Genomic DNA, 23203 nt, shown 5'->3' with positions numbered 1-23203 from the left:
TTTCATGTTAACCAACAATAGTAAACCCATCAGCCACACACAGTAGAGCTGATGCATAATGAACCGAACCCTACAATTGCCATCAGATTTTCAGTAACTGTTTAGTAAACACAATTTTCATAAAAATGGCAGGCGTTTAAAGGTTTCCCCTCATGTGCCAAAAGTACATCTCGTCTGGATTTCATGATCTGAATCGCCTGAATTTACTTATCGTCCTCTTCAGCACCAAGGACAGCAACTTTAGGTCCAAAATCACAACAGTAAAGGTCACACACGTAAACTAAACAAGAATTTAAACTACTCCAGCCAAATAAAATGCTTCTAAAATGAATTCTATGGTCATCATAATATTGTACAAGAACGTTTGAGGTGTAATTTTGTAATTCCACCAAACTAACAGAGGGACCAGTAAAGTGCACCCTGTACAGACCCACAGTCATGATAAAAGGTAAAATTAGCAGAAATGCCATATAAATCTTTAAGTGCATATACATTTAGGGCATTTACCTGTGTTTCTAAAAGATGATATCATGTAATAGTGGAAGTTTAACACAAGCAATGCTGCCTTCTGCACATTTATGAACTTTTGTCAGTTCCATTACATAGCATGCATATCAACTATTCTGTAAATATTATTCATTCAGTTTATTCATTCCACCTGAGCTCATGAAAGAAATAGCTCTTCATTTTGAAAAATAAGCCTTACTTTCCTGCTAAGGGTTCATTCAATGCCAAAATATAGCGAGCTACACATTAGCTTAGCATTAGAGGGGCAAACTACTAGTCTGGCTCTGTTGGTAGTTGATTCAATTTGTCAATCAGCAGTGACAAACAAAGTCAAGCACAAAACCTCAGCTGTAACCATAACTACAGTTGTCACACTTACTTTATGGAATGTAATGAGAATTGATGAGCTACCCAAGAATGGAAATAGGCATATTTCCATACTTTTGTTCAATTTTTTAAGTCACTAACTTACTAAAAAAGCTTAAAATACATATTGAAATCACTGGATGTTTATAGAATAGTAGCAGTGTATTGGTTGCTCCAAGCTTCCAACCACTTCTCTTTTATGCACAGTAACTTTTGGCACATTTGGAGACCTTTTCTGTGTGCTTTTACTATTGCAAGTAGTTGCTATTTTTAAAGATTGCCATGCAAAGTGTGTTTCTTTCCACGAGTACACTGAGACAACACAAATAGAACAATGCTTGTATTGTGTAAAACTGCTGCACATTTCAGTGTAACTCTCCACTAAAAGTACGCCTTCAGTGCGGAGAGGGAAAATGCCGTTTTTTTCACACGGGGCAGCATATTGCGCTCACATTTTGATGATGCTCAGTGGCGCTGCACAAGGCTGGGACTTATCCATACCCGAGGCAGAGGGAACTAAGCCCCCTGGGAGCAACGTCACTCCCCTTGGCATATTACCCACTGTCCACTGTATGCGCCCAACACACCACGACAGAGGACGTCAGGATCGCAGCCATCCTCAACTCAACGCGAAATGCTCCGCGAAGTGACTCGAACTCCAGCAATCCTCCCCGATTCCGTGCGTCTCGGCGAGGAGGCATTCACATGCTCCGGCATACAAGCGGGATAAATAACTCCCCAGCGAAGTAGGAAGGTCATTTAAAGTGGAAAGAGTGCTCGCGTCGGGCACGGTGCGTTGGTAAACAGGAAAAGAAAAGAAAAGGAAACAACAATTGTAACTTCAGGATTTACTTGTGGAAAAAAAGCTCTTCTGTTGGAGATCGTGGAATATTTCTGAGTGTAAACATGCCTGTGAGAAGAGGTCACGTTGCGCCACAAAACACATTCCTTGGAATAATTATTCGGAAATTCGAGGGTCAGAGTGAGTATCTTCTTATAGTTTTCATTCTACTGCAAAATAAAGTAAATGTTTTGACAAATTTTCACTTAAGATAAAGAAGATGTGTGAATAAATGTAATTTTATCTTGTGATTAAGTTGTTCCTTCCCATAAAAGCAAACCTTTAGGATGACTGTCTTTCATAAAAGGACACATAACACAAGCTGAAATGTTTAATTTTTCATCTAATATGATGTTAGCTCAACTAGATCATTATTTTTTTATATGCAATATGAATAAAAATGTTGTGAACTTAATCAACTAGATTGCTGGTGTTGCATCTGAGCCATCATGGACTCTAGGATCAGCTGTGCCACACCAAGCAGTCCACATCAACCTCTACATGTTTTCTCTCGTCCATGCAGACCGGAAATTTGTGATAGCCAACGCCAGGGTGGAGAACTGTGCAATCATCTACTGCAACGATGGCTTTTGTGAGATGACAGGCTTCTCCAGACCGGACATCATGCAGAAGCCGTGCACCTGCGACTTCCTCCACGGCGACCTGACGGACAAAGAGGCCATCAGCCAGGTGGCACAGGCGGTGCTTGGCTCAGAGGAGCGCAAGGTGGAGATCACCTACTACCGCAAGGATGGTGAGTAACTGGCCAGGCGCAGGAGTGCAGACTGTCACAGCAATCCCCGTAAGCCGAGAGGTGTCTTTTTGTGACGTGTTGCTCCTGAGAGATCACCCACTGTGGCTCCTCATTGTATCCACCTCATGATGTGGCCTGTCAGTTGGTTACTAACCAGCCAGAGTCAGTTACAAGATGTACAAGAGGGTAACAGCAAGGGCAGTCAGCTCTAAAATAACTCCGTCCTGTAACTTTATGCTGGAGTTATTCATGTGCTGCTGTGTAAAAGTAAACAGATAACTTTGATCCTCAACAAGATCACAAGAACAGTCTACAAGAGGGTTCCTGTGAAGCAAGGCAAAAAAATCTTAGCCACAAAGAATAGCTGCTTTGGTAATACCCAAATTAAAATAATTAAACATTAGAAATATTGTCTTTTTGATCTGTCTTTCTGCTTTTAATGTTTAGTGGCACTGCAGTGTGAAAATAGTATTTCTCTTTGGGGGCATGCATGCAAGCATAATCGTCTATATCTGAGTAAAACAGTAGCTCTATGTGAGAACATATGGGATAAACAGTTGTAGAATTATAGCATGTGTATTTTTTGATATGTATATGATTCACAGCAAGTGACGAAAATAGTCACTGTTTTGTATTTAACATGCATCATGCAATAAGCTGCAGATGGAGGATGAAACAGGAGGCTCTACATCAGGTCATGATGTGATACACAGTTTTTCTGCTTTGATGGGCTGAGAGAAACAATGCTGGAGACACAGCTCACCTGCTGCCCTGTAACATATGCTATGTTTTCTGACTCTACAATGCAATGATTGCTCGTTGAGTATAACACATTTCAAATGCAAAACACTGGCTGCATTGTATTTAGTCTTTTTGCGTTTTTAGCGTGGCTGCACAGTTGCTTAGCAGACGCTGGATCTAGCTGATGACCTGTATGAGTTGCTATACACGTGATAGGTTGCGGCTTAGCATGAAAGCGCTCCCCCTTCAATGGCAGACTGGTGTTTGTCATTCACTTTTCACCAATCCCAGTCCTGTTATGAATGGTGCACTGCAGAGACAGCAATCCTGAGTCAGAGGGAATTAATACGATGTTACCACTCAGTGACATAAATCCGCAGATTGACCACCTCCTGCCATGCTCTCACATGAGCTTTTTATGGTCAGCGTGATATAGCCGTCAGTCCAGTCTGAGAGCTGCAAGAACAAGCTTTTATTTTTGAAAATTTTGATCCAGCAAGAGACTTTCTCTGTGTGTGATGCTGCTGTCGCTTCGAACTCTTTACTTTGTGATAACTTCCGAGGCATGTACACACAGCAGTACTCTATATGAGAAATATAAGCTGGGGAAAAAGAGGTAATATTTTATTTAATCATAAGGAGCAAGGGCTTCAATTTTTAATTGTGAGTTTGATTAGATTCTAGGCCATGGATACATGTTTAATCTGCCATCAGCAGCCATCAGCTTGCATTTCTTTTTTTTCTTTGCTAATCATGTACACACCAAGAGCCAGCTGCTACGCTGCTAAAATAGATTGTTACAGAAACCTGCAAGACAATCACACAACACACTCCGGGGCCTGTTTTGCAGGAGCACAAACAGCCACGACAAGAAGGATTTTGAAGCAACTTCATTTACCATCCTCCCATTTCTACATGCATGTTTTTGTGCTCCATCTAAACGTCATGCGTCTGTAATATTCAAAGCGTGGCGGATGAAACCTTCCAACATAATCGTCGCTCTCAGTCTCCTCACAATCCTTCCTGGTGTGCATCACGGCTTCAAGACGCAACTCTTAATACTCCTCAGAGGAATTTATAGTGAGCATGTGTGCTCATGAATAAAGATGTCAGGGCTGACAGTGCAGTGACTGGGAATGAGCAGCTTACAGAGTAAATGCATTAAACTGGTATGGAGGACAACTCACACGCTCCCACTGCTATGGGGGAATGAAAGATTCATGCCATCCTTGAGAGCAATAACCCTATTGATTCTAGACGCGCTACAAATTGAAGCTGATGGCTGGAAAGTGGTTGTATTCCATGTCTCCTCTCCTAACTGTATTTCAAGTTCTCAGTCCTAATGCAAATCAGTTAATCCTTTGTATTAAAACCCTCCATTTTGCAAGCACCTACTGTATTCCACAAATCACAAAGTAAACCAGCCTCGGCTCAGACAGGTTAGCAGGATTCTATTTCTACCTCATTTTGTTTTTCACGCTGGGGATTCAGTTACGTTAAATATGTGCCTTAAATATCAGTATATACTGTAGGTGAACCAAAATGTGACAGAGTGTGGGTTGTGGGAAATCTTTAAAAGTCAGATTTGGCTTTGAGAAAAGCCGTGCAACATCAGGAGCAACAAAGCTTTCACTCTTTTCACTGAAAAGGCGACAAAAAGTTAAGCTGTTCATGTGCACGCTTCGAAATTAAAAGTAGCGGAACAATAGCGACCGCGGGAGCACAGCAGAGGTCTTTGGCATGAGGCTGTTTTCATTTAATTTTTGTGTTCCCTCTAATGTGAACAACCAAGACGGGTTGCGAGAGGAGATACCACACATGCAGTCTTCTTTCCAGCTATGGTACATAATCAATGAGATAAATGCTTTCCCTTGATGGCTTTGTAAAGCTATCCTATTCCACGGGGTGTAATAATACTTTGTACCTGAATGAGTCTTAACAAAAGGAAGCTGACACCGTGGAGCAGAGAGAAGTTAAATGGATAATGGCTACATAACAGCGGCAGCTTAGCTAACCGTGCTGAATGATCTGAGACATGTGGTATGCGTGGGTGCTGGGTTTCATAGGTGACTCCCCACCAAGGGGACTGAAGGGCCATTTACCCCTGCTGAGGGTTTAGTGGCAGGGGAGCGAGGGGACGCAGAGTGCCTACAGTACACAAGGTGTGCTGCAGAACACTTGGTTGACTGCTCTCCAAAGAGCACATCCATTTTTCATCACACTCAGCCCTCTTTGGTGTCTCGCAGTATGAGGTTAGAGTGAAATCAGGTTGTCCAAGCAGATGTACCAAACTGTACTATGCATTAAGCACAATGAAAACTTTGGATTGCATGCTATAGCTTAGGAAAACTTGAAGCAGATCAAATGTATATTTGCTCCACTATTGGAAGAATGGTGTATTTGTTGAAATAGTGGATCGTTTGCTAACATTCCTGTCTATATTTACAATGTGGAACCAATTTATTGGTCACGAGGAGGAGCATATGGAGCTCATTTATTGTTCAGTTACTGTATGTTCATTTACACTATACCATCCAGCGCATTCAGTCTGTGAACATTTGTGCTCAATTAAACAGAATAAAAGATCGCCGAGCAAAATATCATGAATTGATAAACGTAAACACAAATAAAATGCACTTTGAGCTGGAGCTGCTAGTTATCCCTGATGGCTCTGAAGACACTGATTGAAGATGAAATTAGGCCAGGCTGCGTAGCTCACAGCACTCTCACCGAGGCGAGATATAGCCACAAGGCCCAAGGACTCTAAACAAAGGGTTAGCTTGCATGGCCTCTCCCTATGCCATAATCCTGACGGGCTATGCCCCAGTCATGTTGTGTATTGGCTTAAGCAGAACAGCCTTAAAAGAGAAACATGTCAGATTTCATTAGACAAGACGTACTACCAGGCAGTGGTCGCAGGGCTATGTTTAAGAGCTGCAGTTGTGGAAAGTACATTGGTAGGAAGATATAAAAGCAAAAATCAGCTTTCAACAATACTCCTCGTGTTTCTTCCTAAACCAGATCAGCTTATGCAGATTAATACGGGGCCTCGATATATCAAAAACAAAAAACACACGAGAAAAAGCTTCTCTTTTCTTTAATAAGATTTAAAAATGTATAGCACTCCACTGTACAAATATAAACACAACTACATGTTTATGTCTTTAAGGCATCTTACGGTTTCACTGCAACTCTGTTTGACCTGTGAGTCATCATGTAATAGTGTCCAAAGGATCTCTTGATTAAGCAGCAATGTTTTAATAATTCATGATGGAAATAGAATCTTCAGTAATGAAATTTCCATCATGAAAAGGGAGCTAGTCTTAATACATTGTCCATTTATTCAAGCAGGTGTAAATAACATTTCTTGGCTCACAGGGAAACACTCTGCATAAAGGTCAGGGAATGAATGAACGTTCACTCCCTCGCTGGTACAAACTGCTCTCTTGCAGCTATGGTCATGCCTGGATAGTACCTATTATGATGTGCTGAGTTGTGTGTTGGAGAAAAACAGGAAGGTCGAACTGCCTGAAACCTAAATAGTCAGCATTCTTCAGTGGTTCACGTACTCCACACTATAGTTCACGTACATTCATATTTACCAGGGTCAGAAGTTAATCATGTAGAATGTAAATATAAACACAAAGGAGAGAGCGGTTCAAAGCACTTGCTACAGGCAGAGACAGTTAAAAGCACTGCAACTTAAGAAAACACATGCAAATGGAAAACACAGAGGACAATAATGTGCAGGAAATATATAAAATGTATGCCAATTAAAAGGCCCTTCACCAGCATAAAAATACAGCATTTTTCGACAGCACAAGCGGAAACCCTGTAAGTTGTAGCAGCTTCTAGAGACACTAAACACAGACAAGTCATACAGAAGAATACAAATCTGAGCTGTAACACAAACTGAAATTCTTAAGGAAATTGTTGAGCATGCCAGTAAATAGTAAAAGGCAAACACTACAGTATGCAGGTACATGCAATATATCTACCAATATCAAAGCCACACAATCACATCACTGTAAAACTAAAATATATAACATCATGAGCTCAATATCCAAAATCACATCACATGTTCAGACATGTTATCAGCACATTAAATGACTGTTACCATCGTACATTATTCTCATACATATGGAGCAATAAGGACTTCCTAAACCTTCTTATGCACTCAGTAGGAGCATGACCATCCATTCTCATCACTAACAAAAAGTAAAGGTCAATTCACGCTTTCCGCATGACTGATGCTGGCTTTTAAAGTGGACAGTGGATCCCCATGTGGTTCTATTCATACTGTACCAAGAGAATGCTATACAAAATCAGACAGGGCTCCCTTGGATGTTTTTGAAAGTCTGGTTAGGACTTTGCACTTTTTACAACACATCTAGCAACGGCTATTTACAGATTGGGCTTTAAAACTGTGATTACTCGACACAGCACGGGATACCTGGAGAAATTAGAACATTCCACCGTGTTTGGGCGCCGCATGTTTAAATCAAAGCACTTCCAAAGTCCAGCAGCAACTACTTTAATTACAACTCTTTTGGTGATCGAGAATCTTCCAGTACAGCCTCTCCTCATAACAAGCATTTGTCTGAGGCCCTACTTGTTGTCTGGGCACAGGTCATGCATTTTGTGCTGCCGCCAACGCCCCCAAATAAATTCACGCTGATTTGGCAGATGACAAAATTTATGTCACATGTATCCCTGTGGACATGTAAGACATAAAAACCATGAACTGGCCTTAACCCTTATAACTTAATCAACCTCTTGCTGTTGGTTAATTAAGTGGCATGGTTACCCTGGACTTGCACAAAATAGAGCTTTCTAATATGTTGCACAACAGGGTGTGCTTTTTTTTCCCTTTTTTTTAATGAAAAATAGAATCCATATCCAAATCTAATCTATCATTTTGTGCTTTAACTTTACACAACACCAACTGAAAGCACAAGTAAAACCAAGTAAAAACAGCGTGATAGCAAAAGCCCGAATGAGACTTAAATCATAAAATGAATACCATAGGAATGGTTAGAAATGCGACTCAAAGTTAGGTCTCCTGGGTGAAAGTCTTACCCTGTAGCTATCAAATGTGAACTTTTTAAAGTTGATACCCTGTTTATGATACAACAGGGAAGATATGAGACAGAACAACAACAAGAGTGGTGTGGGAATGCAGACACCTTTTTTTCCTTATGAATTGTGTACCTCATTAAGAAGCAAAATGAAAAAAACAACATTAAAAGTTAAAAATGCCCTGGCAGAGAAAACAGAGAAAAATGTTTTGAGAAAATAAAGCAGGCAGTGACGATAACACTGTGAGTGTATTCCCTGTTAAGGGCTTAGTCTCACAGTACGCATTGTTTTTAATGTCACATAAAGCTTCTTTCACAAGTGGAGTATCAGAATGAATTATATTTTTTTTTCAGAAAAAGTACTGTTATGTATTTCACCAAAGCTTTCCCCATTCTGTGACTCTTTGCCCCAAATATAGAACGCAGTAGTGTCAAAATGGCCTGCAAATAGGTCAAATTAGAAATCTAAAATCCTTCCTCAAAGATTCTGAAATAAAAATCTCTTCACATGAATCTGTCTGACAGTTTGTTTGTTGTGACACTTGGGGTGACAACGGAATCTTATCATCTGAATTCAGTTCATACACATATATTTTAAGGCTTGAGCTTAATTTAATATGTAGTATTATCACATAACATCGGATGAAGGCATTTTTACAAGGCCTCACATTATCTATAAACAGCGTTTCTACACAAGTTTCATTGAATGCTTGCAGCAATATAAATTCGGGGATAACCCAACTATGCTTCAGCTGGAAGTGTATTTAGAAAGCAACAAAATCAAGTGAGCTTTGTTTTCAAATTGCGTCACAAATTCCCTATGTCTACCCTTTGCCGGAAATTGAAAACAAAGATGAATAACACAGTTGTTCTAAACCAGTATCCATGACGCCTTTCTTCAGATCATGAGTGACTCTGCTGATCACATGGTGCATTTCCACTGAGTTAAGGTGAAGGAAAGAACAGCTCTCCTTGTTCTTCTCACGAAAAGTGTTTGCTTACCAGAACCGGAGCACTGCAGGTATATATTTAGGTTTACAAAAATTATACAGTACTGATTAAAGTGTGTCTGTGTCATCATATCAAATTTAGAGCCACACAGTCTCTGCTGACTCAGTTTACCAGTTAGAAGAAGCTTCCTTTTGATCCATTTTGCTAGAGGTGACATTCAGCAGGAGACCAGATGAGAAGAGACCCCCATGGCTTAGCCTTTAAGCATGACCATTGTTTCCCCTTCTGCTAAGGTAAACTCCTGGCCAGAAATATTTCTGCTGAATTTAACATCTTGGCTGCACACATCGCATTAGCTCTGTGTGATGTACATTAAACCACCATTGTTATTAACAACTATTACTAATAAATACTCATGTAAATCTTCAGTTTATTATTATTATTATTATTCTATTGATAATGCAGGTACATCCGTCTTGTTTGCATTGTGTGACATATTCCATAAAGAAAACCTTGCTTTAGCGCATGAAGACTGTATGTTTACAGGTAAGCATGCAAATATGTAGCAGGGAACCCCCGCTGCTGTGAAGATAGGCGTATTGTTAATTTATATGCTCACTGCTGCATTCAGCAAACTGAAGCAATTCATATTTAATGGACAGTTCATATTGCTACTCAGAAAGGCTTAGATAACCGAGTGACCGGATGGCTGAGTGGTTAGGGCGCATACAACATGAGCGAAAATGCCCTGCACAGCTGAGTCCCTGGTTGGACCCGACCTTTGCTGCATGTCATTCCCCTGCTCTCTGTCCACATGCTTCTTGTGGATCTGTACTACAACTGCCTAATGAAGCCAAAACACAAAAAACAAGACAACTCAACAACAAAAATGTATAGAAGGGCATTCATGCCTGAACTATGGAGCAAAGGGGGCTTTTGCATATGTTATCCCACTTAGAAAGAGCAATAGTGAGGAGTGTTTTTCATTCTCCATATGAACAAAAAATCCAATACACAAGCCAGTCATTTTAAACACTTTTCAAACTAACATAGAAAAATACCACAGATTTTCACATATATTTTTTTTTTCGAACAGCTCAATACCAAAGAGAATCTTGCATTCCAAGCAATACCTACTCTTTGCTTTCTTTAATATATTCTACACTCAGACCAAGATTTATGGAAAAAAAAAAAGCTATTTGCACATGTCCATCCCCATGCAGTGTATGTATGTGGTTAGAAATCTCACAAATATGTCATACTGTTTTTAATAAATGTATACATAAAACTGATAAATCTTAACAACAAATAAGATTTTCTCCTAGTAAAGACACATAACATATTCAGCAGCACAATCACAGTGTTCTCGGGTTCATTCTGGCTGGAGAATGTTGTTGCACACAAGCCCTGTATTCTCTCCACTGTCCACTTTAGAATAAAGTCAACAAAATGCCTTAAAATATCAGTAAGAGTGCATTTTTTCTTCATAATTAACTATTGAAATGTATTCTGCATTTATCGGAAAAATACAATCTGAATAACTCTTGTTCATTTGTCTGTCCCTTCTCTCTGAAAAATGTCCTTGGTGTTTAATCAAACAGATCAAAGTCTGTCCCAAAAATGTTCCCTTTTTACAGAAGGGACAATGCAGAATTAGGTGAAGGATTTCTGGGAAATGCAGGAAAGTGCTTTTTTTGAAAAGGGGATTTACTGCTTAGAGAGCAGTTTGCCTGCTCTCTAAGCACTGCTCTCCTACTTTGCAATGTAACACAACCAGGCACCCATGACACCAGAAAAGGTGGGTGTGCAGTCCACACCTGCTGGTCTGATTATCCACATACTGCATGCGCAACTCTATGCTGCGCTATTTATTCCCATCAATTCACTGGATACCCTTGAAACAGTGAAATCTACCTATTCCCAAAAATCAGCTCGCATATTTTTGATGTTTTCCATTTTTATTAAAATCACATTATCATATTTTAACTGGTGACAATGCAACGTTACTTCGGGGAGTTTTGATGCAGAAATCCTTCCAACAGAACTCTGGCATGTTGAGGCACACCAAGCTTGTTATATTTAGTCAGACAGCAAGTCTACTGCTAATGAATGCTGCTGGCAGGGTGTCTGTGAGCCCTGAGGAGATTACAGTGAACACGGGTAATATATGTCCTCTGTGTGCTACACAACAAGCCACACAGAATGACGGACAGACCTACATGGAGAGACAATGCGACAGCTTCACTATTTGACATTTTGATTTTATCGCTCATTTCCAAATGGTGCCACCTGTATTATAGTGTCTGTGTGTAATGTTATTCGTTATGTGCTGAAAACTGTAGTTTCAGAAGTAACAGTCAAGATAGCTTTTCCCCTAGCAGAGCTGTCACTGATAGTGTATGTCATCTTAGCTGTAAAGTAGCTATTGTGTTATTGTGTAGAGTCCAGTGGGTAGAGCGTTTTATTGGTGGGCAGTTATGCCTGCAGGCTTCAATAGCTTTTGCTTACACAGCTATTGTGATATTCCTGGGTTTTTCAGCTCCACTGCCTCACACCATGCTTATTTTTAGTGATTATTCCTATGCGCACATCGCAATCCCTTTAAATTGGCTGTAATCTGTCCTGCCTGTGTGATCTGTTCAACTAAACCATGCTGTCAAAACTATACTGCGGCATCGCTTTATGTTGACCCAACGTCTGCCAGCTTACTCATTGCTACCCTGTTTATTTCTCATTAAAACACGCATGCAACATGGCAGAAGGAGGCATGCAGCACACATGAAGACCCACACACATAAATTTTAACCTCTGGGCATGCTTATTTCATCTTAATTATTGTATTTGTTCTGACATGCAGGCATTGACCTTTAAATTGATTGAGCTTCTCCTCGGTTTGCCCAACAATCACGTTGAAAGAGCCTGGTCGTGCTCCCAACTCGTCAAATACTGACGCTTTGTCAGGACCCCTTTGGCATTGCATTTGAATGCACTGGGTAACCTTTAGCGTCATTTTTCAAAGCGCAGAGTAGTGTGATAGACTTTAAAAACATGAGAACATCAGAAACAGATGGCATGAGTCCTCAGATAGACGTTCTCTGGTGGTACGGAACAAGGAATTTGACGTGTTAATGTTGTAAAAAGATGCATTATAACCCATTTTCCTTAATGTAATCAAGTAGTTTTGGTGCTTAAACCACAATCAACACAAAGTAAGCGAACAGCAAGTTAAAAGACTTTGGTCACAAAAAAACAACAAAAGTAAGTAAAAGTCATGTGACTTCGAGGTTTAACTCTTTAAACTTACATTGCCTCGACTCCTCCAGCATCTTAATAAAGTTATTTTAAACTGCAAAACTCCTATATATCTATCAGCATTAAATATTGTGCATATCTCTCAGACACCATGGGAGCAACAACAGATTAGGTGACCCCAGAGGAAGGTGTTAGTTCTTTTCACATTTCCTTTTAATTAACATTCTAAATAATGGCCACTGCAGTGTCTTATCTGATTGTGATGGTTCTCGTTGATGAGCCTCCTTCATACAGACTATTAACCCTTCGAGAGATGATAAGCAGAAGGGTAATTTATGAGTCAGCTATTTTCCCACTGACTCTTTGTTTTGTCTTTCAGGGAGCGACTTTCAGTGTAACATTCACGTGATCCCAGTGAAGAACGAAGAGGGCGTGGTGATGATGTTTATCTTAAATTTTGATTACGTGGTGGATGAGGGAAGTGACAACTCGACAGAGAAGATAAGCCCCACGTCCCCTACAAAGTCAGATCAAAGTAAGTACTAAATACACCACTATATCATTGAGATATATGCCATTATGCACTTTCCTTACTGTAACAGTACCTTAAAAGCTTTGCTTTAGGACTATATTTGTCTTTCTAGTCTTACCATTTTGTATTAGTTGAAATTCCATTTTCTTAATTTTCCTATAGATTCAATCCACAACAGAATTTAAAAAAATAATTAAAAATCATGATATATTTAGATGTTTTTACAGTTTTCAAAAATACATCTGTACACACTAATACCATTCCCAATACAAAAACTTCCTCACTTCTTTACCAAAAGGCAGCATCATAAGAAGATGGCTGAAATTGAGATAACAGCCGTCTACATCTCGTAGACACTCATTAAGCACTGGAGTTTGTGTGTGCTCTCATGCACACTGTAACTTCCAAACATGCTGCCAGCTTCTGTTATTCTAAAAATGGTGCATTATTTAGCTTGCCTGTACAATAGGGTTTACATGTACAGCAATACAATGCAGCATGTGCATCAGGAGAGGACATGGTCTGCTCACGTAACAGTATTTTTTGGAAAATGCTTAATTATTTATGTCTGCTTTATGTCTTTTGGGAGAGCAGCATATAGCGCATTTCTCATTCTTTATTTGGATGTGTGTCAGGAGGTGTAAATGTCAGTGAGACATTCCTGCTTCTCTCTGATTGGAGGCACTCAGCATCTCTTCTCTGACCGGAGCTCAGCTATCCAATTCACTCAGTATGAATTCCTCCAAGGCACTGACATTCGGCTCATGCTGTACTGCGCGTGTGTGTGTTTGTGTGAATTTAACAGTGCGTATGCATGCATTTGTGTGTGCGTGTGCATTGCATGTGTGCCCCCTGCGTTTGTTGCTAACATTGTTAATCAGAGTTGATTGCTTGTGACGGTGCTTCAGCGAGGGAACCTGTGGGTAAATGAGACAGATAAACACATGATGTGACTTTAGATTAGAAGAGTCAAAGAGACAAAGAGTCTTGACTACACACACGCATCGCGCTTAAGCACGACCTTAATATGCCTTTGTTTTTGGCTTAAGTAACAGCAGGGCATTAAAGTGACATTTGATGCTATACTTGGTTTGAATGAGGTGTAAAAACTAGTGCTAAACATTTTGTCCTAAACCGGCATGTTGTTGGACTTGATTATGTGCAGATATTGGAAGAGAGAAAACTGTTGGAGATTTAAAAAAGGGAGCTGGCACTTTTGTGAATAAAATCTCTTTCAGGTTATCATATTTTTACAGCAGAATGACAGAACTATTACATTGCCAGAGCACGAATTTTGACACGTCTCTGCTTTAAAACGAAATATTGTTTTTCGAAAAGATCGCAGTCTAACAAAGGGGGCTAATTATGATCCGGAGTAGACAGCAGGTTATGTGCTGGCAGGCGTCAAATAGCACAATACTGAGTCTGGCAGAGTAATCCCTCTTTCCCCAAGCTGCCATCTTGAACATACCATAAACTAAATTCAACATGCCTTTAAGGCCCGAAACCAGAGACGGAAATTGTATTAGGAGAAAGACACACTTCACACAGAGGCATCTTTGTACAGTTCAGTCTACAACTGACTGTGTATCACACATTGGACAAAACAATAATTTAGAAATTTCTCCATCACTATGGTTACTCTCATTGAACTCTTTCACTGATTACATGGTGAGTTACTCCAACTAGACTCCTGCTGCACAAAATGGAAATTATGTTTCAGTCCGTTACTGCACCATAGCAAGAACAATCCAGATATATTGACAATTTTTATTAATAATGTACAAATAGATTGAAGCTGCAGAGCACATATAGAAATCTGAATGGTTTCCTGAAACTCACAATCTCTGAGGCTCCAAATAAAAGCCCAATCCAGCTGGCGCCTTCACTACAAAGGCGTAGCAGCTCCACTGCTCTCTCTAAATATTCAGGCTCCCAGCCGTATCCCTGCACCATGTAAATGAAACTGATGTTGGCTGCTTGTAACCACAATCTCATGTTCTGGAATATTTTCCACAGCTTGTGAGTATCGCTGAGAGCTGAAAACTCTCACACAAAAATCCCAGCTCAGCCCGACTTTTTCAACAGTTCAGTACATTGCCCACATCACTGCCACTGTTACACTGATCCTCCCGTCGATCTCACGCTCTATATCTTAATCTCACTTGTAAAGAAGACCTTGAGATGCTCCTTCACTTGAAGCAGCTCACAGCTCAAAGGGCACAATACAGTGTTTTCCAACCAAGTGCAGTAGACTTGGTGGTGCTATTTCTCATCCTATTGTCCATTCACACTCAGCAACAAAGCATTCCACTAACACAATTTGACATACATTTTAAGGAGGATAGATCAACATATTTCCCTCAGTATTTCAAGAAATCGGCCTCACTTGTGAGGCTTTCTCTGAATATTAAGAAAATGGATCATTTAGACTGACTGAATTGGAGGCAACTGGAGCTTCTGTTTTGGTTCTTAAAGACATTTCATCACTGAATCAAAAGACTAAATCAGTCTTCTCAGTAGTGTGAGGAGTCATGGGTAAGTAAACCTCTGTGGTTCATTCACACTTAAACGTCACATGAGAATCATTGAGGCCAAATATGAGTCATTTAAAATCATATGACAGTTATGCGCGAGTCAAAAAGTCTAATGGATTAAGGTGTGAAATGGTTTGAAATCACCTCTCAGGAGATTACATGACAGCACTGAGAGCTGAGCATTTTCAGATGAGCCTTGAGAACCAATATAGCGGTACGATCGAGTAAAATCTCCAGAGAAACACACAAAGAAGGAAAACAGAGCAGGTTTAATAACACATACAATCTATAAAAGAATAGTGTCCAAGAATATAAGAGGGAGGTTTTATAAACACACTATCCCTAATGTGTTTACAACTTGACGACACACTTACAGATATTCTTATGAGGATAAAACCAAATCAAAGCAGAAGAATAATAACCTGCAATCTGATTCAAGCAAGGACTAATGTCACATTAGCAAGACAGTAAACAATCCTAATACGGCTTAGAACGCTCAAGTCAAGCTCTCAAAAATAATACGGGACATATTGTGGCTAAGTTCGAAAGACAGACTATCTCTAAACAGAGGAAGGTGCATCACCTCTTGTTCATAGTTTACAGTGTTATTGTGACTATCCTTTCCGGGCTATGCTAGACTGCCGACTAGATGTAACTCTTATCATCTCTCATGACTGTCATGTGGCCTTACTCACTCTCTTGTGCTCTCACGGTGTGAAAGCAGCAGGTTTAAAAGCCTGGCAGGAGCCATAAATCAATAGAACTGATGAAGTCCACTGAATGAGTCGTGACATGTCTTTACAGCTGCTTCATGTCTAGTTTTTACTTCATTTAACATGCAGGAGGAAGAGTTTGAGGGCACAGGGAAAGGGTTGACCATGTCGCTGGTGGTAGTCACCAAGACGGTCCAAAGGTTCAGTGATGCCAACATGTCATGGGTGGACGAGATTCACAGAGATGCTCAAAGCTTTGGACATTTTAAGGCTGTCTTAGCTGGCACACCTTTCTGATGCTGCATTGAAGTCAGGGACAGTGGTGGTTACCATATTTAAAAATGCTGGACCAGAGAGTGTGTTCTAACTGTTGGGGGAATCATACCACTCAGCCTCACTGAGAAAGTCTATTCCAGGGTGCTGGAACAGACAGCCAGTTGCCAGAACTACCAGCCAGTAGTGCTGCAGGAATCTGAGGTGTTGTGCCACTGCTTTGCGCCATTCACTGTCCGTATAAAGAAAGCAAGTTTTTGCATCTGAATAAGTGGACATGTACATGATAGCAGAAGTTGTGAATTCAACAAAGAGTTATGGTCAGAAAGTGTGCTTTATGGTTCAAGTTAAAAAAAAATCTACTTGAATCAACATTTTTGCAAACGTCATAGCTAACATTTAATCAGTGTTTCATCAATGTGCCTATTGCCTACTTTCTTGCCCAAACATTTTGAGATAAATGAGTACTGTGGAACATTTAGGACAATCTGTGCCATAAAGAAAGTCCTTCTTTGATGTAATAAATTCAACTTGTTAATCTTACAAGGTTAGCCGGCAAATAAATAAATTGTAAAACATCTCGGAGTCCGTACAGAAGAATTTCCATATTCATTTGCCATGACTTCATCAAATTCCCAAAGTTCTCATCGTGTCTCACCAACGTGGAAACAGAGGTAAGTCTGATTTTTTTTTTTTAACTCAGAAAAACATGAGCTTAACTTACAAATGCATTATTGTCTTGGCGAACTAGAATTAGGCTAATGTTAGGAATAGGTTTTCACATAACTACGGTCGAGAGATGTAATGCTTAATAAGACTCCATTTATACAAGAAATACAGTGTAAACATAAGAGAGTTGATCAGAAAGTTACAAAACTGCACCTATAAAAATGTAATTTGGCAGCCATGCCCATGGAAGCAGACACCTTGTGTTGTGATATAGTGCTCCCAGCTGCTGCAATGCTTGAAATGCAGTGACCTCTTAAATTGTGTCCACCCTTCAACTTGAATTTCATTTTTGGGAAAACCAAGGAGTCACTTGGAGCCAAATCTAGCGAGTAGCGTGGATGGGTAATGACCAATGTACGGTTGTGGCTGTAAAACCTATTTTTAGTGGTGTGATGGGGTGCGTAGCACATTGGAGCAGCATTGCACCACAGTTCATTTGTACTGAATGGTCTCTCTCAGAAACTTTATGACATTACAGCAGAATTCTGCCTTGACAGCTCCACTTTGATGGCGTAATTCCCTGTGCACAACCACATGAATGTTGAAGAAAACAACAAACATGTTCCCCCTGACCTGATGCACCTTGTCCAGTCAGCTGCAGACCAACCTCTCAACCAAAAGTGATGATCTGTGGCATAAAGATAAGTTTGTGTCAGGCTTTAAAATGTCACAGAATGTGATGTTTTCTTCTGTGCTCAAGTCCAATCGCAGCCACAAAAAACATCACTGAATTTTTTGATCATCCCTCATATGTTTTATAAATTACCAGCAGACTAAACTATATTATTGTAAACTGTACTATTATTAAGGTAATGCAAGTTTTATTAGCTTTTGTAGAAACTACAGATTATTCAGAAGTGTAAAAATTAAAAACAATTAAAAAAACAGGAATTGAAGCATAATTACTGTTCGGTGCTTGATATAAATAAGTAGTCCCAAAATAAAGTGCAGTGGAAAACAGAAAAGTCACGATTAAACAAAGCTGACATTTAGGGCAAACCTCAAGTTTTCCGACAGTTTGTTCCAGTCATGCGGAGCATAACAAACTGAATGTTGCTTGTCTATGCTCGGTTCTGACTCTGGGGACAGTAGGCAGAGCTGCTCAGACAATGAGAGATGTCTATAGTGGCATAACTAGCCGTAGAATTCCAGAAGAACGAGACTGAACACTTTCTTTTTCTGAATGAAAACTCAGTGGTTGCATCTGAATCAGCTGCAGCTGTCTGATCGACTACTTAATGAGATGTGTTAGAACTGTTTTACGCCCTGCTGAGGCAGAGACACATTTAATTCTTTGTACATTTTTAAGGTTATAATAAATTGATATTGTGATTGTTATCTTGTCAGTGTTGAAATATAGACTTGAGCCCATGGCTAGACCAAAATTTCCACTGGCCTTGTGGTCTTACACATGTGACTGAAGCAGAACAATGACTTACAGTTGTTCTTATATCACCTCAATCTTTGCTTAACTGAAGAAAACTGAGCAATAAACTTTCACAACTAATTATGAATCCGTGCCACCTCATAAATATGGTAAGATATTTTCTAGTTTTCTATGATCAGAGTCAGTTGGAGCTAATGTCAACTCAGCTTTTTTTCCCCCTTAAACATCAGCTTTGGTTTTACATCAGTAATACATGCTCAGCAAGATATAAATGCACAATTGCCTGCCAAAAGAACATGAAAGATTTATTTGGGTTGATTCCACGTCCCTTCAGAGCAATAAGCTTTTTAAAAAATAACATTTTACAGTCAACCTTTCAGTTTTAGGAAAACTTTCTGTGGACTCCTTACAAGATATATGCGTCAATATTCACAAATTTTAGGCTGTTGGGTGCTTCCTGCATAATGTGCACCTTATTTAGGTAATAATGCCATTGTGAAATGAATTTGAAGTGAAAATACATGTTTCAGAGCTTCTTAAAATACTAGTTACTGTTATAATATTAGCTCTATGGTTGGTTTCTTTCAGCCTAATGGAAAAACTACAATTTGACCACATCACTTGTTAGACTGATATTAGTTTCTGTTCAGCTGCTTTAGCTACTCCAACCAACCACTCTCCTTCTTTCCAGTTTGTCAAGGTTGAAATGCCAACATGTAAGCTGTCTTCTGCTGATACAAGCCCGGTTGGGTTCGTGAAGACAACAGTAATATAAAACTGCATGTTGTGAGTATGAACAACACAACAAAACACTATAAACTGTGGATAATACAGATTTCATGCCTCTTTCAGCCACATCCTTTCAATAAAGTATGTGGTAGTTATATTTTGTCAGATCCAAGTTATGATAGCTAGAAAAGCCTGTTCTAATTTAGTGATATAAGTACATGAAGTCACTGTATTCAATAACCTGAATGATGGGCCATTTCTTTTTCTGAATACTGGCAAAACTGTCTAAGTCTTTAATGCTCATAATATTTAATAAACAAGTATGACACTGCATGAGATAATCGCAATAATTGTTGTTTTACACTCACTATTTAATTATATACCTTAAATTAATCTTCTTCTAATATACTAAGTAAACATGTCTATCAGTGAGTTGTTGTTTTTCTTGTTGAATAAATAAAGATTCTTGATGAAAACGGTTTGGTTTTCTGTTGTTATTTTATATGTCTCGGTTTCAAATTCAAGAGCATCAAAAATCAATAGGCTGCATCCTCTGGGGACCATGAAGTTATTAAGAGCTGTTGAAATATCATGGTCTAGACCTTTCAGCTGACATACCAACAGAAGGACGTTACCATCTCTGGAGCCCTTCTGCTGGTGTGGCTAAAAATAAACGTCCTATCTCAGTTATTCTCTGTAAACGCCTTAAAAAGTGAAACTGGCAAACCAAAATAAGGGTAATGTAAGTTTGTATAGTACAGTATGATGCTAAGCTCATTTATTCTGGTTCATTCCTTTCTGGAACAATAATATATTTAAGGGGACTATGATTTTGTATAAACATATTTACGGGACTGGTGTCTCTATACAATGCCAGACTTAAATTTAAATGGCCTTTTCATGACTAAAACATGTAGGTGTTATATAAGCATTCAGCCATAGCAATTGTTGAGAGTACTTTTTTTTTTTTTTTTTGAATTGAAAAGATTTTATTTTCAGCATACATCCAACAATACTGCCAGGGGGTAAGGTAGAAAAGGAAACAAAAACAAACAACAAATGTATTTCATTACAATGACATCAATTGAGACCATATTTCTAGTGTTTTTGCAGCCTTATTGTTGAGAGTACTTCACGGAACAGATGACAGAGGTTCCCTGCAGAGAAAAGACAGTAAAGTTGTCCATATCTCCCCGCTCACGTTGTCATTAGGTTCCTCTCCAGGAACCTTGTTGAGTGTCATGCCTCCATTGTAAGCGGCTGTAGTTGTAACATCAGCGCATTTGGCCAGGGAATGGAAACAGATGGCAATGATGTTATGTGAGGAGGGCGCTGAGGGATGGGTGCCTCATGACTGAGACCGGGTTCACTTTCACCCTCCTTCCATTGTTAATGAGTCAAAACTTTCATTCTGTTCTAATGGGTCGTTAACATTTGCTACTGTGACCGATTCCGAAAATGTGTCTCAAATCAATGAGGCACACTAAGGCAATATTTCTGTCACATTTTCTCATTTGTAGGGGCACTGAAAGGAAATATGTTGCAATATGGTCCAACCAAATGTATTCCACTTGGTCTTCATTTGCAGAGATTAGTGCAATAAAAACATATTACTGAAATTACAGAAAATCTACGCTGTGCTTATCTCTCGACAAATACAGCTGGAAATTCTGTATGGAAAAATCCTACAACCCTTTAATTTTTAAAAAGTACACAGAGCGCCACACATCGAAGAACCCAAGCCTAAATCCATTATTTTCATTATTAATTAGCAGATATGTTTCAGCACCTGCTCCTCTCAATGCTAGGATTGCATGTACTTGTTACTAGCACGCTTTTATTATCGCTGTTGGTGCCGATGGGGGGTGACGACACATTAAAAGAACTGTAACAAAGCGCAAGATATAAATTACCACTCCAGTACACAGAAACAGAATATATCATGGCTGGTCTGTCATGACTTTTGGATTGGTGGAAAGGGGGTATGTGATTTGCATATTTTATTTCTTCTCACTGGCAGGCCTATGGCTGTTTTATTTCTTTTCTTTTTATTCCGCCTCATATGTTTTTCGGGAAGAAGTAGTTATCCAGCCATGAATGTAATTGTTCACTGTGTAAGAAACTTATTAGATGCTTTTTTTAAAAGAACTGTCCATTTCAGTGCTCTACACTACAAACCTAACAGGGCTTCCCTTAATTCCCTCTCAATTTTTTAGGGAGGAGTAGATTCTTCCGCTTCCGCCAGGCCGCTTTGAGCCTAATGAACACCAACAAGCAGTCTCTTCCGCAAGAGGACCCGGACGCTGTGATGGTGGACTCGCCCAAAGGGGACGAGGACTCGGTGGCCCTGGAGAGCTTTCCTTCACCCACCAAGAGCATCTGCAGTCCCATCGAGGCCAACGACACGCACGCCCTCATAGGCTCAAGCCATCACTCCTCGCAGGGTAGCATTGGTCCCGAACCAGTTGATCATTCATCCCCTAAACTCCCCTGGGAGAAGCTGTACCACGCCGAGCCACACCAGTCCTCTACCTCCCTGTCAAACACCTTCCCCAGAGGCAGCATCAGTAGCATGAGGAGAGCCTCATCCGTCCATGAAATTGAGGGCTACAGCTCCAATTCCAAAAGCTTATTCAGGGATCGGCATACAAGTGAAGGTATGTCCTACAGTATGTGCTACACCTTAGAATACCAATCCAGTGATTAGTGCATGTGATAGCATGAAAAATAATGATTACAACTACATGTTTAAGATACACCTTTTTATCGTATGTAAGCCTTGTAACAAATACACTTCTTTCTTCTACCTTTTCTTAAAAAGGGTTAATGAAAATGTCTCTTCTGTATTTGCTCTGCCCACTAAATGCTGCCTTTAGACAATGGTAGCCATGTGAGAGGTAATCAAATATTTCTGCCCATGATTTTATTGCTCAGGGCTGTTTTGGAGCATGACTGTCAAGCACGCAATCAGCATTAATGCTCTTCACGGAGCCACTTTTGTTGGATAGGTTGAGTGAGCTTACTGCTCTTAATTATGTGAAATGAGTGTATACTTGGACCAGTGCAGTCATTTTGTCACATCACGAGGCTATAAAATCATTTAATGCAATCACATGAGCATCATATCCGCTGTCATAAAGGGCTAATCAAAGTGCTGTCCTTAAATGAACGTGCATGGGAATAAGATTGTAATTTTTAATAGCTCTGCTTTTGTTCAAAGTGTACAGTGTATGTGAGAAATTCCTAAAAATAATTGCCAACATGGTTTTAGATGACAAAAACACTTGCTCTGTACTCAGCAGCCCACGCATGAAATTTCTCATGAGAAGATTTTAGTAAGAGATGTGCTTTTTCCAGTCCATTCTTCTGTCAAAACGTTCATTGTCCCTGATATCTGCCGTGTTGATGTTTCCATGTTTCCGTGTTCCATTGATGCATGTCTAAGTATGATGAAAACAGAAAAGGTCGAAACTTTGCTTTTAGGAATGTGAAATATAAAAGAAAAGTTTCCTTTAAATTTATAACTGGTCCTAATTCACAGCCTACAGCAGCTCCCAACAGCACAGACTAGTTGTGTCGTGGTGCATTTCCATTTGCAGAAAAAAGAAGCTAAAATTCAATGTAGTTGCTCCACTATCCAGGGATGCCAGAGTACATTAGTCAGTGGTACAGTAAATATAGGAGGCTGCTGCTGGTGGTGGTTATAAATAGATTGGTTATAAATAGATTTACAGTATACAGAGCTCGATGTATCACCGTTATGTCACACTAATGCCCAAAACGGAGAAGATTTAAAATCAGTTGCTTTGATCT

The 23203-nt window shown here is 39.7% G+C and overlaps 1 protein-coding gene across 1 annotated transcript in view; it reads left to right on the top strand.

The window, feature by feature from the left end:
• The first annotated feature begins 1244 nt into the window (after positions 1-1244).
• The window catches only part of LOC110968452 (potassium voltage-gated channel subfamily H member 7-like), a 43080-nt gene continuing 21121 nt past the window's right edge, over positions 1245-23203 (top strand). The window contains exons 1-4 of the mRNA XM_022218341.2: positions 1245-1855; positions 2238-2468; positions 12870-13025; positions 21607-22047. Of these exons, the coding sequence (XP_022074033.1) occupies positions 1780-1855; positions 2238-2468; positions 12870-13025; positions 21607-22047 (904 nt within the window). The 5' untranslated portion in view covers positions 1245-1779. The remainder of the gene's footprint in view (positions 1856-2237; positions 2469-12869; positions 13026-21606; positions 22048-23203) is intronic.

The sequence above is a fragment of the Acanthochromis polyacanthus genome, chromosome 14, assembly GCF_021347895.1.
Source record: "Acanthochromis polyacanthus isolate Apoly-LR-REF ecotype Palm Island chromosome 14, KAUST_Apoly_ChrSc, whole genome shotgun sequence".
Classification (NCBI taxonomy): domain Eukaryota; kingdom Metazoa; phylum Chordata; class Actinopteri; family Pomacentridae; genus Acanthochromis; species Acanthochromis polyacanthus.
This window is presented reverse-complemented; position numbering and strand designations above follow the sequence as displayed.